The sequence below is a fragment of the Hippopotamus amphibius genome, chromosome 1 (genome assembly GCF_030028045.1).
Source record: "Hippopotamus amphibius kiboko isolate mHipAmp2 chromosome 1, mHipAmp2.hap2, whole genome shotgun sequence".
Lineage (NCBI taxonomy): Eukaryota > Metazoa > Chordata > Mammalia > Artiodactyla > Hippopotamidae > Hippopotamus > Hippopotamus amphibius.
In genome coordinates this window covers 99489773-99508108 of record NC_080186.1, presented here as the reverse complement: position 1 = coordinate 99508108, position 18336 = coordinate 99489773, and the positions used below count along the sequence as shown (strand labels likewise).

The following is an 18336-nucleotide window of genomic DNA, read 5'->3' as shown; positions in this document are numbered from 1 at the left end:
CTACATCTACAAAACTACATTTACCATCAGAAACAGTCAAGAGAAATATAACTAGTTTGGAGGAGGTACAGTCCAAAATGGTATTGTAGAAAGATTCTGAATTCACCTCTTTCCATGGACACATGGAATCTACAGCTACATATCAAACAATTCCCTCTGAAAAAGAACTGAAAACTAGCTGAACAATTCCTTCACAAAAAATGGTAAAAGGGCCACATCGAGATGGGTAGGAGAGGCAGAGACATGGTCTGCCAAACCCTACCCCGCCAGCACAGTGACCCATAATCAGAGGGATCTCACAAATCTGGAGCTTCTTCCTGAGGAGTGAGAGGTTCATGCCTCACATCGTGTAACCCAAGCTTTGGATCTACAATGGAGAGACAAACCTCCAAAATGTCTGGCTTGGAAAACCAAAGGGGCTCACATCCAGGAGACCCAAAGGGCTACAGGAAACTGAGACACTTTTCTTAGGGCTTACAGAAAGACTCACTCACCTCGGGACCAGTGTAAAAACAGCAGTTTGAAAACTGCCTAGACTATATATGAAGGAGATTCACTTGCTACTCTTAAAGCATCTGCTGGAGGGCTGGGGCTCTACTGAGATTCTCTCCAGGGATGGAGGCACTAGCAGGTGCCAATATTTGTGCCTTCCTTCTACTTTGATGTGCTGGTGGATGCACCCTGGCCCTACTCTCTCCTATTGCCCCACTAAAACTAGTGGGCATGACCTGGACCTGCACCCTCTTGCTGCCTAGCTAAAGCTGGCAGGCACATGCAGTCCACACATGGGTCACTCCTTGACTGCCTGGCTCCGGTGGCCAGGTGGCCTGCATTCCAGAGTCCCATGAGACTGTAACAGTAGAAGAGATAGTTCTTGACAGCCTCCCACCCCCACAGCACTACACAGACAGCAGACTGAAATATCCCACCCCACCCCAGTCTTTCTGTGAAAAAGGTCTATTTACTTGTCCTAGCTTGAGGGGAAGGGTTCAGATTTGCCACACATCTAGAGGCTACAGAGGTACTTTCAGGGAACACAGACTGGGGATACCATCTTTGCATTCTTTCCTGGCTTCACTACAGCTCTCTGGTACCTCCCAGAGTTTTGCAATTGTCACCCAGGGGATACCTTCTTATCTCCTGGTCTGGAGGCCAGCAGAGTTTACAACTGCAGTCCCACAGGACTGTATACATTGACATACTTTAAAAGCTGCTGCCTAAGGTTATGTTTTCCAATCAGCCTGAAGCTAGGTAAAGACTGAGATCCCTCTCTTTGGAACGCTGACAGATGTTGGCACACCCTCAATGACTGGGACTTATAGAGAATAAATCAGGTTTCTTAGACAATCACAAAGGTTGGAGAGACAACCAAGAGCTAGGGCAATGCTGAAATTTCGATAAGGTCATCCCTAAACAATGTCACTCCTTCAAGACTAGTAGAGGTAGCTGCTTCACGTAATACATAGAAACAAAAATAGAGAGGTAAGCAAAATGAGGAAACAGAGAAATATATCCCAAATGAAAGAACAAAATAAAACCTAAGGAAAAAAACCTTAATGAAATGGAGATAAGTAATTTACTTGATAAAGAGTTCAAAGTAATGGTCATAAAGATGCTCACTGAATGTGGGGGAAGAATGTATAAACACAGTGAGAACTTCAATAATGAGACAGAAAATATAAGAAAGTACACACAAGTCATGGAGCTGAAGAATACTATAACTGAACTGAACATTACACTAGGGGGATTCAACAGCAGACTGGATAAAGCAGAAGAAACAATCAGTGATCTAGAAGACAGGGCAGTGGAACTCACCCAACAAGACCAACAAAAAGAAAAAAAACAAGATGAAAAAAGTTAAGATAGCCCAAAGTACCTATGGAATGACTTCAAGCAAAGTAACATTTGCATTATAGGGGTGCCAGAAGAAGAGAGAGAGAACGGAGCAAAAACTTGAGGACATAATGGCTGTGAAAATTGCCCTAACCTGGGGAAAGAGACAGACATCCAGATCCAGGAAGCCCAGAGAATTCCCAATAGGATGAACCCAAAAAGATCCACATGGAGACACATGATAATTCAAATGTCAGAAGTTAAAGATCAAGAGAGAATCTTAAAAGCAGCAAGAGGAAAACAACTTGTTACATACAAAGGAATCCCCATAAGACTATGAGTAGGTTTTTAGCAAAACTTTGAAGGCCAAAAGGGAGTGGCATGATATACTCAAAGTGCTGAAAGGAAAAAACTTCCAACCAAGAATACTCTATTCGGCAAAATTATCATTCAGAATTGAAGGAGAGATGAAGAGTTTTCCAGGCAAGCAACAGTCAAAGGAGTTCATCACCACTAAACTGGCCTTCTGAGAAATGTGAAAGAGACTTCTTTCGCTGAAAAGAAAGGGCATTAATTAGCAACAAGAAACATATGGAAGTCTAAATTTCATGGATAAGGTAAATACAATCACTCTCAAAGATAGTATGAAGGTTAAAAGATAAAAGTAGTAAAAATAACAATAACTAGAATAACCAGTAAAGGGATACACAAAATAAAAAGATGCAAAACGTGACATCAAAAATGTAAAATGTGGTGGGGGGAGTAAAATGTAGAGTTTTAGAATGTATTCAAACTTAAGTTGCTATCAACTTAAAATAGACTGATATATATATATATATAATCTGTTATATATGAGCCTCATGGTAACCACAGATAAAAACCTATAGTAGATACAGAAAAGATAATAAAAATGGAATCTGAGCATAACATAGAAAGCAAGAGAAGAAGAAAGAAACACAGAGGAACTAGAAAACAGCCAGAAAACAATTAACAAAATGACAGTAAGTACATACCTCTCAAAAATTACTTTAAACGTGACTAAATTCCCCAATCAAAATACTTAGAGTGGCCAAATGTATAAACAAGCAGGACCCATCTATATGCCAACTATAAGAGACTCACTTCAGATGTAAGGAGACAGAAAGACTAAAAGCAGAGGGATGGAAAAAGAAACCAAAAGAAAGCTGAGGTAGCTATACCTACATCAGATGTAGCTATAGCTGCATCAGACAAAATGAGACTTTAAAACAAAAACTGTAACAAAAGACAAAAAGGGCATTACATAATGATAAATAAGACAATCCAACAAGAGAATATAACATTTGTAAATACTTAAGCACCCAACATAGGAGCACCTAAATATATAAAGCAAATATTAACAGACCTAAGGGGAGAAATTGACAGCAATACAATAATAGTAAGGAATTTTATTACTCTACTTACATCAATGACTAGATCATGCAGACATAAAATCAATCAGGAAATGGGGGCCTTAAATGACACATTAGAACAGGTAATATTAATAGATATATACAGAACATTCTATCCAAAAGTAGCATACTACACGTTCTTCTCAAGTGGAACACTCTCCAGGACAGAGCACATGTTAAGCCACAAAACAAGTCTCAATAAATTTAAGAAGACTGAAATTATATCACACATCTTTTCCAACCGCAATGGTAAAAAACTAAAAATCAATCATAAGAAGAAAATTGGGAAAATCACAAAATGTGAAGATTAAACTACATGCTACTGAATAACCAATGGATCAATGAAGTAATCAAGAGAGAAATCAAAAAATACCTTGAGACAAGTGAAAATGGGTATACAACTTACCAAAATCTCTGGGAAGCAGGAAAAGTAGTTCTAAGAGGGGAGTTAATAGCAATACAGGTCTACCTCAAAACAAGAAAAATCTCAAACAATTAGCTTTACACCTAAAAGAATTAGAAAAAGAGTCAAAGAAGCCCAAAGTTAGTAGAAGGAAGGAAATAAGAAAGATCAGAGCAGAAATAAATGAGATAGAGACTAAACAGACAACAGAAAAGATCAATGAAACTAAGAGCAGGCTCTTTGAAAAGATAAATAAAACTGACAAACCTTTAGCTAGATTCACCAAGAAAAAAAGAGGGCTCAAAAATAAAATCAGAAATGAAAGAGAAGTTACCCTTGATACTACCAGAAATGCAAAGGATCATAAGAAACCGCTATGAATAATTATATTTCAAAAAACTGGACAACCTAGAAAAAAATGGATAAATTCCTAGAAACATGTAATCTTTCAAAACTAAATCATGAAAAAGTACAAAATCTGAACAGACTGATTACTAGTAAGGAGACTGAATCAGTAATTAAACACCTCCCAGCAAATGAAAGTCCAGGACCTAAAGGCTTCACTGGTGAATTCTACCAAACACTTAAAGAAGATTTAATACCTATCCTTCTCAAACTCTTCTAAAAAACTGAACAGGAGAGAACACTTCCAAACTCACTCTATGAGGCCAACATTACCCTGATACAAAAACCAGACAAGGACACCACAAAAAGAGAAAATTACAGGCCACTATCACTGATGAACATAGATGCAAAAATCCTCAATAAAGCATTAGCAAATTGAATTAAAAAGTACATTAAAAGGACCATACACCATGATTAAGTGGAATTTATTCCAGGGATGTAAGAATAGTTCAGCATCCACAGATCAATCAATGTGATACACCAAATTAATAAAATGAAGGATGAAAATCATATGATCATCTTAACAGGTACAGAAAAAGCATTTGACAAAATTCAGTATTAATTTATAACAACTCTCAACAAAGTGTGTAGAGGGAACATGTTTCAACATAATAAAGGCCTTATATGACAAGCCCACAGTTAACATCACACTCGGTGGAAAGCTGAAAGCTTTCCCTCTAAAATCAGGAACAAGACAAGGATGCCCACTCTTGCCACTTTTATTCAACATAGTATTGGAAGTCCTAGCCATAGCAACTAGGAAAAAAAAAAAGAAATACACATATCACATCTTCTTTATACACACACACACACACACACAAAATACTACTCAGCCAGATCACATGTTAAGCCAGAAAACAAGTCTCAATAAATTTAAGAATGAAATTATATCAAGCAATCTTTTCCAATCACAATGGTATAAAGCTAGAAATCAATTACAAGAAGAAAATTGGGAAAAATCACCAAATGTGAAGATTAAACTACACTAAAAAGAACAAAATCCTGGCAATTATGAAAACATGGATGGACCTTGAGGGCATTACGCTAAATGAAATGTCAGACACACAAAGACAAATGCTGTATAAGCTCACTTATATGTGGGATCCAAAAAACAAAACAAAACAGATTAAATTCATAGAAGAGAATGGTGGTTGACAGTGGAAAAGGGGTTGTGGGAGGTAGGTACAAACTTCCAGTTATAAAATAAATGAGTCATGGGGATGTAATGTACAGCATAGGGACTACAGTCAATAATATTGTAGTGCATATTTGAAAATTGCCAAGAGAATAAATCTTAAAAGTTCTTATCACAGGAAAAAAAATTATAACTTTGTATGATGACAGATGGTAACTAGACTTATTGTGATGATCATTTTGCAGTGTATACAAACGCTGAATCATTATACTGTACATCTGAAACTAATATAATATTATATGTCAATCATAGTGCAACTAAAAAGAAAAGAAAGAGAAAAAGAGAAACAACCAAGGTATTTCATATTTGCCCTAAACAGGGCAACCTGCCCTAAGCTTTATTTGTCTCTGATGATTATTTTAACTGTAACTGATATAACTAATTAGAACACATTTATACTCTATAAATCAAATGTTCTAGTCAGAAATAGAAAGAAGCCTGTCATTTTAAAAGAATGTTTTTTATTCATCTAACTTCTAAGCATGATAATAATGTAGTCTTTCTTGATATTATACAAAAGAACTTTAAATATATTCTTAAATTCTAAGAGGCACATTACTTCTTTGTCAAACTAAGGGCAAAACAAAAATAAACCTACTATATTCGTTCTCTAAGTTTGAGTGAGAATCCTGTATAAATAAAATTCTAGATTTAAATGCTTTGCAAATATAACCATTTATTACTTTCTAAATTACAGCTGACATATTCAGCTTTTACCTACAGTTTTAGCTACAGCTATACCAAGTTAACTGAAGTGTTATGACACCAATAGAAATGCAGTTCTTCCTCATATTAATGAAACTGTTAGAGAAAACAAAATCTTTTAAAAAACCAAACAAAACAGAAAACAAAACAAAAAGACCATATTCTACCAAATCTCTACTTAAAAGTTTTAACAGGATCAGCCAAATTCCAAACTACTGAAACTTACAGATTGGTCAGGTCCATCTCCTCCCAGCACTCTGAAGCCAAACCCTGATTCCTGTTTCCGAAGAAAAACATCCAAATCTTTGGTGTTTGGTGCTAAGGAAAACCAGAAAATAATAAATATATACAAACATACACACATAATACACACTTTGATTTATTTTAAAAGGATTAACACTACAATAAAATTCAATCATAAATCTTTGTTTTGTGCTCTAACCCAAACTTGGAATCAAGACTGCTTAGGAATATTTACTCCCACTTCCATGCACTCAGTATTATACTGCCATTAATTCTTGATGCTTTCAAATCAGTGTTTCATCTTCCTAAATATGGCCTGGGACTATCCAGACAAAGATCTGTATTTGGTTAAATAGGTATGAAGTCAATTGTATATAATATTTCCACTTGTGTACATCTTTTCCAAGGTAGACTTAGATCTACTTCTAAAAATAAATAAATTTAAAAGATTAAACCTACTTAAATCTATGATTTTACTTTGGAAAAGATCTATCATTAGCAAGTAAATTAGTATGAATTTCTGCCTTATGCACCCTCTCTTCTCATCATCTCTCAGCTGGACTCCTCTAAGGAGTCTACTCTACTCTTTGGTTTCCTCCTCAGATTACACACCCCCCCTGACTCATCATCCTTCATATTCCTGCCAGGAAAATCTTCCTAAAAGACAAATCCAATAATTTCATCTCTACAGGTAAAACCACTGTGTGGCTCTCCATCACGTATACCACTGTCTCCAGCTTCCCCCGAAAGGCATAATCCACCCTCCACAAGCTGCTCCTGCCCTCCCCTCTGGTTTCCCTTGCTGAGCACACCCAACTAAACTGAACTATTTGCAGAACCCAGGCCATGCAAGGTCAGTGTGCAAACGCTACTCCCTCTTTCTTTCCCTTTTATCTGTCTCATAAACACCTACCTCTTTGTCTTTAAAGACTTGGTTAAAGCTTAACTTCCTATATGAAGCAGTATCTGACACTTCCTACTACCCACAATGGTAAAATTGACCATTTTCTACTTTGGATCCCAATTCCTCCAGTCCATCCTTCTATCAGTGCACCTGTCACGGGCTTATTTGTACTTATCTGTATACGTATTTGACTACCTCTTTGTCTTTTCCATTTAGGTTTAATCATCTTTTTGGGTGCAGGGCCTATGTACCCTATTACCTCTGTATTCCCATTACCTACTGTGACGTTGGGTAGATAGAAGGCACTTAATACATGGTTTTGAAGAAAATAAATGAATGAATGTTGAGTATAAATGGAAGAAGCCCAGAGTCATTTTAAAATGGGAATGAAGGAATAACTTCAACATGGTTCTGAAAGATGGAAAAGTCGAGTTTTTAAGAAAATTCAAATTAATGTTGTTGCACGCTTTCCTGAAATATTCCACAGCTACTTACGTTTATCTTCATATAAAGTCTTAGATTTCAGGTAGACCTCAGAAGGATCCAATTTCGGGGATCCTGACCTGATAATGCTGGGCGGAAAAGGCATAGGCTGGGGAATGGGCTCATTTATGGCCTCCAAACTTCCTGAAATTTCCTTTTTATCTGTTTTCTGAAATGGAAAAGGGCCTTACTTAGTACCTCGAAAAGCCAGATGGTTGATTAGTGCATAAAATTGTTGTCTGAACCGGGTATGTCAACTGGTTACAGTTGTGTAAGCAGCAGGGTCAAAGCCACTGCATATTTGCAGTCTTAAAGGAATTCACTTTCACAGCCGTGTGTATTTGATTAAAACATATTTCACTTAAATTAGAAAAAGTTTATAATGATGTCAATCAAAAGGCCTTAATTAGTCCTATGTTAAAGCAATTCTTCCCTTTTTCTCCACCGCCAGGACACAAATTGACTTTGAGAAGAAGATAAATAGGGATACAATATAAGGCAGCACTTCCAAGTAAAGCAAGCAGGGGACTCTGAGAGAACACCTCCGTGTAATTCTTAATAAAACCCACCTACCCACTCACTAAATTTAATTCCCAGTGAAGACATTTAAGGTAATATTCTTTCTAAGAAAATGAAATAGGAAGTGTTAACTCTAATTTAGGTTATAAATTGCGAAAACCTGCATGGCCAATTCAACTATATCACGAAAAATTGCACCATGCCCTGAGAATCAGATAAGGGATATTTTCAAACATTCCTATTCAGAGAGAGTTTTCCCAAAAGAATAGCTCAGCAAAATGACTTCTTCAATAAAATTAAAAAACGAAATCCAATAAATAGCCTAAGAAAATAAATATTATGGTTTTGAGAACAGCTTGTTATCCTGAATTATGGTTAGGAGAGGGGGATTATAGACATTTGTGATAAGATAATTAATGTGACTAGGATGCAGGAGCAATAGCTTGCCAGGGAGGAGTGAGGGGACAGTTGCTACAAAGCATTGTGCCAGGAGGTACCCTTCCCTGACCCAGACCCAGTCAGATGGCCGGGAGATAAGAGTAGCCTCTTCCTCTTTCTCCCACGTGTCCTAGGATTCTGTCAGAAGCAGTGAGAGGTCATCAGAGACTTTCATCAATTATAAAGCATTAGGGTCCCCATGGCTGCACTAGCATCCATTATGCAATAGATAGCATGGCACAGGAGTTAAAAATGAGTTCTAGAGGGACCGGAGAAATGGAGAAAAATACAGTGCAATTTTAACGGAATAGGCAAAAAAGAATTTCTGTGCACATTGGACTTAAGTGGTACAGTCTATAAAAGTGCTGAGTGTTTCTTTCCTCTGGACCCATAAAACCGCAGGTTTACAGAGGATCCTATTTGGTGGGCTATAGGGAATTAATCTGCTTGTATCTGATGTGTTTTGTTTCGCAGCCTATGGTTGATGGTTATGGAAGACCACCTCTCAACTATAAGACAGACTCTGAATCAAGCAAAACAGAGCAAATTGGGATTTTATACATAACTGTCTTTATATGCAAACCCCTATAATTGTGGATATTTAAGTAGCGACACGTGTACCTAGCACAGTTTCTTTCATACCATTATTTGGTGCGTCCTTTGTTTGGGTCTTATTCTCTACACAGGTCCTTAAATAGGCTATTCAGAAGAATGCCAGAGCAAACTGTTCCAAGTCTGACAGTCTCTCACTTGGATAACGAGCAAACTGAGCACAGGGGTCACAACTGCTCTGGAAAGTCCTGTTTAGCCCTAAACGTCAGGTTATCTACATGTGGGTAAAGTACAGTCCCCGTGAGCTTATGTGAAACTACATCTTCCCACTGTAGTATTACATCTGCCCAAACGTTTAGCTACTCCTTTCCCTGTCTCCTCTGAAACACAAAGTAAAAGGATCCATCAGTAGGCACCTCAGTGTGTCCACATGTTACTATTTACAAGACAGGACTATCGGTAGCACAGGCCTCTACTATTCTTGCAACAGAAATACTTAACTAGCAGAGCACACCTCCGCTGTAGGCGGCTTTTTCTAACTCACATGCTTCCCTTGAGTTTCTGATACAAGCCCAGGGCAGTCAGCCTCCTGACTCCTCCCAGTCTGTAAACACCACCCTTGTGAGCTGCCCTCGTGGAGGGGAAGGTGGCATCTCTCTCCACGTGTTTGGAAGAAGCATTTGAGGACCACTGTATACTCACCATTTTGGCAGTTTTAGTTGGTGAAGGAGGACCTTAAAAAAAATGAGCCACATTTTAAAAACAGAAGAAGCATTCCCAGATCACAAATACTGCTAATGTTTATGACAAAACTAGCTTTGACTTTTAGTAGGCTAGTAAATTATGTCCAACACATTCTACGTGCCAGGCATTACACACATACTTCATTTTTTATGACAATCCTAAAGCATAAATGTTACTGCCATTTTACAGATAAGGTAAACAAAGACTCAACTAGATTAACATTTCTTTCCTGTACTGTGGAATCAACCAGCAACTAGGCAGGACATTGACAACCAACCCTGTTTGACACCAAACCCTGGACTCATATTTGTTGGAACTCTGGATAACCCTCCAGCCCTCACAAAGAGGTCTGCACATACTCTTAACACATTCTACCGTATCAACCAGAGAAGAAACAAAAATAGTTCAAAGAAATGAGAATTTGAAAAGCCCCAACGGAGTTAAACTGCTCATTTGCCTCAAAAATGAAAACTAAAAGCCAGTGAGATACATGTGAAGGGCTAAATTTTATTTTTTAAAATACTAGTCACTCATAGGTATGATTTAAGAAACCCCATTGAAACGCAACTTTGTGATTAGTCCTTGGAACTGCATTTATGTCTGGGAGCAGTTCAGGTCGGTTGATGCCCTTGGAAAATAAAGTTATATTTCTCTCACATGAGCACTGTGGGGTTTAATTAACATTTATGGACAGATACTAAAGCTTAAGATAAAAGCTTTATGAGCACAAGCTATCATGATTGCTTTTACAGAACAGATTAACACACCATCCAACATTTTGCTTATTCACAGAGATGCTAGCTCTTTCTAAACATCCTTGGTACATTACAGAGGTCCAGATGAAGTACCACTGCTTGAAAGAGTCCATGTCTATTATTGCCGTCAACAGAGAAAATGAAATTAAGAGGATATATTTCATTTGAAGTAGCACAATGCTGTGACTCTCTCATCATTAAAGTCATAAATCAGATTTTAAAAAGAATATAGAGGGAAAGAAATCCATAATGGACACAAATGAAACCACTAATAACTAAAAAACTGCTACAAAAGATACTGCTTATGGAAGCAGTCAGACAGAACTCAGGGAAAATGTACACTAATTACCAGTTAAGTCTGCTGGGAAGAGTTATTCTGACCTGTAAGGAAGGACAATTCACAGATACAAATGCATGAACAATGAAGATTTTTCCTTGTTGTGCTTTTACTCACCTCCTCTTAAGATAAGCAATGGTACATCTGCACCTACTGGAAACTGCTTTAGCACCTCTACCACTTGGAGATGTGTTAAATTCTGCACATTTTGATGGTAAATTTCCTTAATTATATCCCCTTTCTGTAGACCTTGACACCACTGACTATCCAATATCATTTTCACCTTCTGTCCAGTTGGGCTGTCAGCAATTGCAAACCCAAAGCCTTTAGGGCCCTTGATCAGAGGGATAGTCACTAGTTCTGGCTGGGAGCTGCCTGATGATGCCATAGATGCTCTCTGCTCACTCAGATCTGATGGTCCATTGAGACGATCACCAATCAAGGTGTGTCCCGATTTTCCATTCTGGTCCAGAACCATTGCTCCTGACTTAAAATCCTGAGTATTCATGCAAGTCTCTCCCTTAGTTAATGACTGTCCATCGATGACAGGAGAGGCAGCAACAATGTCCACAACAGGATCTTCGTTGTCATCAGGAAGTGGGTAACCACGACATAACGTGAGGCTGACATACTGACTGACGGGTACCAATTGAAACATCTGGACAACATCTGCATGGGTGTGACCAAGGACACAGTTGCCATTGATGTCTACAATAACATCACCTGGTAAAACATAAACCATGTTAAAAATATTTTAAAACCATCAAATATGTTCATTTTTTGTTGGGGGAGATGCACATAACTGAACTGTAGCATCTAAATTTGAATTCTGGAAACCCCTTACTGTTCATTAACTACTGAAAAGACAGATTTTGAAAACAGACATGTCATTCTCCCTTCTGTGACTCCTCTCTAAAAAGAATATGCAAATGTATAAGTTCTTAATTATCTTAGTGGCAAAGAGTTATGACCTCAAGCTCAAGTGAATCTTTAAAAAGTTAACTGCAAATTCATATTATCATTTTTAGTATATCCTTTGATTCACACTTAAGTGGTCACACAAAGCTAGGCACATTGTAGTAGGTGTTCAATACATAGAAATGAATAACTCCACTGGCTACTTGCACAAACAGGCAATCTTTAAATACCACCTTATTTCTTGATTTTAAGCAGCCATTGATTACAATGTACCTAAAAATTCATTCTATTTGAACAATGTATGGCTGAAGATTAGAATAATAACTAGGAACGTATTTTCTTTTAGCATCTTTCTTTTTTGTAGGTTTTCAATTTAGTGTAATTTAGTTTTCAAAAGGAAAAATAAGCAAAAAAAAATTCAACACAAGCAAAGAGTATATTATTTAAGATGCTGAAAATTCAGCTGAATTAATCCTTGTAAAAGTTGGTTTTGCTTTCCGGATTTTACATTATTATGACCACTTTGATTGCAGGATTATTACCACTTGACATTCATCAATGTATTTTTTTTAATGCAGCTTTAACTTTTAAAATTTGTCCTCTGATGTCTCACCCATTTTCTGCTTTTATTTGAATATGATTATTTAAAAGGTTATTGCCAAATTAAGGTGCTTTAATTTGTTCTGATTGCATGTAGGCTTTAAAAAAATCAACATGAATGGTATTTAAAAACAAATGTTAGTCTGTGGAAATTTGTTTCAAAATTGAAGAAGATATAGAAATTAGACTAATTAGAAACAAAGTTTTGACTTTTCTTCCCCTAGTCAAAGTACCTAGAATTTTTATGGAAGTATTATATTGCTATACAAATTAATAACAATTTTAGACAAATCTGAATCTATATTATAAAATCCTGACAACATATACAATAGCTATGGGATGTGTTTCATGGACAAAATATTTAAAAAGTCAAAATTGAGGACTCAGGGAAAAATCTTACTATTAATTTTAATCTCGGGACTTCCTTGATGGTGCAGTCGTTAAGAATCCGCCTGCCAATGCAGGGGATGCAGGTTCGATCCCTGGCCTGTGAAGATCACACATGATGCGAAGCAACTAAGCCCGAGTGCCACAACTACTGAAGCCCTGTGTGCCTAGAGCCTGCGCCCTGCAACAAGAGAAGCCACAGCACCGAGAAGCCCAGGCACCGCAAAAAAGAGCAGTCCCCACTTGCCACAACTAGAGAAAGCCTGCGTGCAGCAACAAGGACCAAATGCAGCCCCCTCAAAAAATAAAGAATTAAAAAAAATTTTAATCTCTAGAGGTTAATTTTATAAAGTAATAAAGGAAAGCCAAAAAATAATTTTCTTTATAAATATAACTTTTGATTATTTTAAGTTTTCTTGTTTAAGTTTCTATCACCTAATTGGGGAAGTATAATATGAGAGATTCCATATCCTAATCAAAAATAAGTTGGTATCTGCCATCAAAAGTAATATGATAATTGAATCGTTCAAATGGGGGACATATTTACACAAAGTATGTGAAATAACAGAGGATTAGAAAAGTCTAGCAAACAGTGTAAGAAGCAACCTCAGTGGAGTACTAAAATCTTTCTGGAAACAAATACTTAAACCTTCCCCATAATCAGTAACTAGTCTTAAACTTCCTTTAACCCTCGCAGCCATAAACACTGTCAGCCATATAAAAATACCTAACAACCACCAAATGAAGATGCTGGGAAAACTGTATAAAAGACAGATTTATACAGCTCTGTAAAAATAGTGATATTATTGTCTATAATTCTTAAACTGCAGTTTAATTTTACTAACAGCCACTACGGAAGCAAAAACAAACAAAATAAAAACAGAAAAACAAAAAACCAACTTGGGAAAAAACTGTGGGATATAACAATTTGTTCAATATCACTATAAACATCACAATGAATCATTTTTCAAGAAAGATTATATGTAAATGTTAAATACCTCCAAAAGTACTCAACATAATCAGAGAAAATCAGTTTTCTGAGATGATTAATAAATCTTTAGCTTAGTACAAGAGTTATCTCAAAATATACAAACTATTCAAAAGATTAATAAATTAATATGTTTTGACTAAGTTTCCACTTATTTATAAAAATGACCCTCCCTCAAAACTAGCATGCACTTGGTTTAGAAGATAAACTATTTTAATACAGGAATCTCCCTCTTCAGCTGTATAATTTAGTTCTCTGTTTATATATTGGGTTGGCCAAAAAGTTCATTCAGGCTTTGCATAAGCTGTTATGGGAAAACCCGAATGAACTTTTTGGCCAACCCAATGTGTGTGTGCATGCGTGTATATGTTATATATATGATATATACTTACACAGCGATTATAGATTATTATATATATGATATATACTTACACAGCTATTATAGAGTATTATATATATGATATATACTTACACAGCTATTATATATTATTTGTTATATATGTTACATATATAACATACATAATTTCTTCACTATAATTTTTGCTATAGTATCACAACTCTTTAAGTATTTCTTTCTTTCTTTCTTTTTTTTTTGGCCACACCTTGTGGCATGTGGAGGATCTTAGTTCCCTGACCAGGGATCAAACCAGTGCCCCCTGCAGTGGAAACATGGAGTCTTAACCACTGGACCGCCAGGGAAGTCTCTCTTTAAGTATTTCTGAAAAATCTGTTACCTGGTGCAATTTTCCCATCCTGAGCTGCAGGACCATCTTTCAGCACATTTTTCACTTGTAGGAACTCATCAGGCCTATCTCCACCAATAATGGTAAAACCAAATCCCATTGTGCTTTTTTTCAATGACGCTCGAACAAGGATGCCTTTAAGCTGGGATGGATCTCGAGTAAAGTGTGATTTTTCCATATCTGGGCAAAAATGAGAAACAAGAGTAACTACAATGAATATAGCCCTTGAAGCTAATCTCCAAGATAGTCCATATAACTTAAATGTAACAAACCATAACAGAAAGAAAACAGAATCTAATGTTACAGAATAGCTGGAATTTAAATTCATAAACTAAATCACTGAAGCAAAAAACTTAGCTAATGAATCATCTCCCTTTCATAGGGCTCGTCTAATGTCCTTGGAAAGGTAAAAACATCTACTTTATCCCCTTCCTCGATGCCTTGTTTGTACTTACTTTTTCTTATCCCAAAGAGTCCTTTATATAGAAGTCAAAATGACACACCTGAAGGATAACCTTTATTACTAAATTCCTGAAAGCCTTGGGCACTCATTCGGATGTATATTTCATTTGAATAAGCAACTACTGAGATCCATGTAGAAAACACTATACTAGGAAGATGAAGGCAACTGTCACAAACTTTATAAAAGAGAATACATCGAGAACTTTTTATAATTCATGACCCAGGCTTTCTGCAGCCTTTAATTTATATCTGATGAGAGGAGTGAATCCCTGCACTATCAGTAAATAGCTTCATGCTTCTTTCCCTTTTACTCATGTTTAATGGGAACTTTAGGAAGGCAAAAAAGCACAGCTCCTCTGAAAAGTCTATTTTTAGAGGTTTCCTCAGATGGCCTTAGAACTAAAAGTGATCCATATTTGCAAGTAACACCTTTCTTTTCTTTCCCAGAAACTTTTGCTCCTCTCTTCCACCTAGCTGCCGTTAGGGCACTTATGAAAACCGTGGGGATCAAACTGCACAGATTCATAATTTATAAAGCATTGTTTAAGTTACCTTTTTAAAATATGGTTTAAACTTTTCTGACAAATTTCTTTTTTAACAACTTTACTGAGATATAATCTACATATGACAGAATTATACAAGTCAATGATGTGCAACCATCACCACAATCTAATCTTAGCACATTTTCTCTCCCCACAAACACACACCAAAGAAATCTCTGTGTTCTTTAGCAGTCACTCACCATTTCTCCCCAACCTGCCCCCACATCCTAGTCTTAGGCAAACACTAGTCTACTTTCTGTCTATAGATTTGCCCCATCTGGACTTTTAATATAAATGCAATCATATAATATGTGGTCTTTTGAATGGCTTATTTCACTTGGCATAATTTTTTTGAGGTTCATCTGTGTTGTAGCATGTGTTAGTTCTTTATTCCTTTTTATTGCCAAATAATATTCCACTGTGCAGATATATCACATTTTATCTATCCATTTATCAGTTGATGGATGTTTGGTTTGTTTATACTTTTTGGATATTATGAATAATGTTGCTGTGAACACTCATGTACAAGGTTTTATGTGCACAGATATCTTCATTCCTCTTAGGTACATACTGCGAATGGAAATGCAGCAGTTACCATAAATATATCATAACTATGTTTAACATTCTGAAGGAATGCCAAACTTTTCCAAGGTGGCTGCACCATTTTACATGCCCACTATCAATGTATGAGGGTTCCAACGTCTCCGCGTCCTTGCCAACACTTGTTACTGTCTGCTTTTTTGGTTATAGCCATTCTAGTAGGTGTGGAATGGTCACACTGTGGTTTTGATGCTCATTTCCCTAATGACTCAAATGAACAAGGGTGACTTGTTTCATATTTAGACCACACTTAGCACTAAATATCAAGCCCAGAATTATCTGTATGTACCTGCTGCTGCCCCTCTAAGCAAAGTGTTCTAAGAGTCATGCATTAAAGCTTGCTGGCAGTTAGAAAAGAGCAATCCTTGGGGCTGCTCTGTATGGTTGTCTAGACCGTGCGGTATGCACGTGGCTCCTGCAAGAGGTAGGGCTGCGCTGGAAATACTGACAAAGGTAGGTTTGGGGTGGGAGTAGGTCTACTTTATTTCTGATGTTCTTCCCAGATTTGCTGGTCTCTTACAGATACAAGCATTTGACATTAAAAAAAAAAAAAAAATCAGCTATTTGGGGGCTTCTCAAAGTAGAGGACTAGACTCCAGACAGCAGTATATTCACCATAGTAAATACTATTTTGTGAGGCCTCTGAATGGCAATACCTCAGTGCACTGCTGGCTCTTGATGAGCCTCTGACATTTAAACTAGCAATGCATCTCTGAGCAAAATATTACTTAAAAAATTATTTGACATGCTCAAAGCCTATTCAGTTATATAAGCTGATTATGACTACTCACTAGTGTTGCCTACCGGATTGTAGATAAGATCATTTAAGTACTGTGTACAAGTACTTGAGGAAACCATTTTTGATGAAATGTACCTTTCTCATTTTTATGTCAAATATTGAAATATTTCTGGTCAGCTACCCCATGTTCTAGTCCCCGTGAATATCAGAATAAGACTGGCTTCTGAGGCCTAAATCAGAAAATCGTCATATATGAGCTCCAAGATGTGCAAACATTAAAGTGGGAGGGAAAGTTTAGGTTAACGCCTAATTTGGGAAAGTAGCAATAAAACAGCCAAAGCCAATTAGAAGTTGATCAGAAGTAGGTCTTACCAGAATTTAGATATAGAAAAGTGAGAATAAGAAGGGCACAAAGAAACTATCATTGAGTCTAACAATCTTGATTTTAAATCCAAGCTTTGTGATTTACGTGAATAATTTTGGAATATAATTTAACCTTGTAAAGTCTTGGTTGCCTCATCTATAAAATGTGGGTAATAGTATCTAATTCATGGGGTTGTTACAGGGATTAAACTAGGTAATGCACAGAAAGCATAAGAAACAGTGCTTGACGAACAGTAAGTGCTCAATAAATGCAGATAAACACAAACCCATACAGGCTGTCTAAGGAAGGAGACTCACAAACTTGAATACTTCTTTCCCTGTGGCAACTACATCCCTGGGATGGAAGCATCAGACAATTGTGACTTGATGCCATCAAGGCATCTGGATGGGAAAATAATATTAATAACCTTGCAGCAATATTCTGAGACTTAAAGGAGATGATGTGTATAAAGCATCCAATTCAGCACTTGTCTCTGTCTCAGTAAATGGTAACCATTATTCTTCAAGGATTAGCATAACTTCCATCACTTCTAGGAAGCCTTTCCTTTCCTCTCACAGTGAGATTTAATTTCTCTCTCCTTTGTTCCAACACTATTGTTTATATCTCTAATATCATACTATACTAAAATTATGTGTCTGTTACATGTCTGTTTCCCTGGCTAAGTTGTGGGCCCCTGAAAGACAGGTGCTGAGTCATTACTCTCTCATAGGAGAGTGCCTGGTTATCTAAAGTAATAAAACATATGGGTCCTGCCCTCAAGGAATTGAGTTTAGTAAAGGAGAGAAGATTTCCTTTGATATGTACCATGGAAGACATGGGCACATTCAGGAAATAGATGTTCTAATACAAAGAACTCTGAGTTTAAAGTCAGTAAAGCTAGGTTCAAATCTTGACTTGACACTCACTGCGATTACAAGCAAGAGGCTTAATCTTTCCTAAAGTCTGTTTCTTTATTTGTAAAATGGGGACTCATTCCTCTTCAGTTAATCTCGTCTGTCTACCACTTTCATACTCAAAGCTATCAAA

General features: G+C 36.8%; 1 protein-coding gene across 4 annotated transcripts in view; it reads right to left on the bottom strand.

Moving 5' to 3' along the window:
• MAGI3 (membrane associated guanylate kinase, WW and PDZ domain containing 3) overlaps positions 1-18336 on the bottom strand; it is a 238567-nt gene that overhangs the window by 33459 nt on the left and 186772 nt on the right. For all 4 annotated transcript variants that reach the window (XM_057701704.1, XM_057701981.1, XM_057701797.1 and 1 more), the window contains 5 exons: positions 14574-14762; positions 11064-11669; positions 9813-9844; positions 7614-7770; positions 6198-6289 (listed from right to left, as the gene is read on the bottom strand). In XM_057701704.1, the coding sequence (XP_057557687.1) occupies positions 6198-6289; positions 7614-7770; positions 9813-9844; positions 11064-11669; positions 14574-14762 (1076 nt within the window). The remainder of the gene's footprint in view (positions 1-6197; positions 6290-7613; positions 7771-9812; positions 9845-11063; positions 11670-14573; positions 14763-18336) is intronic.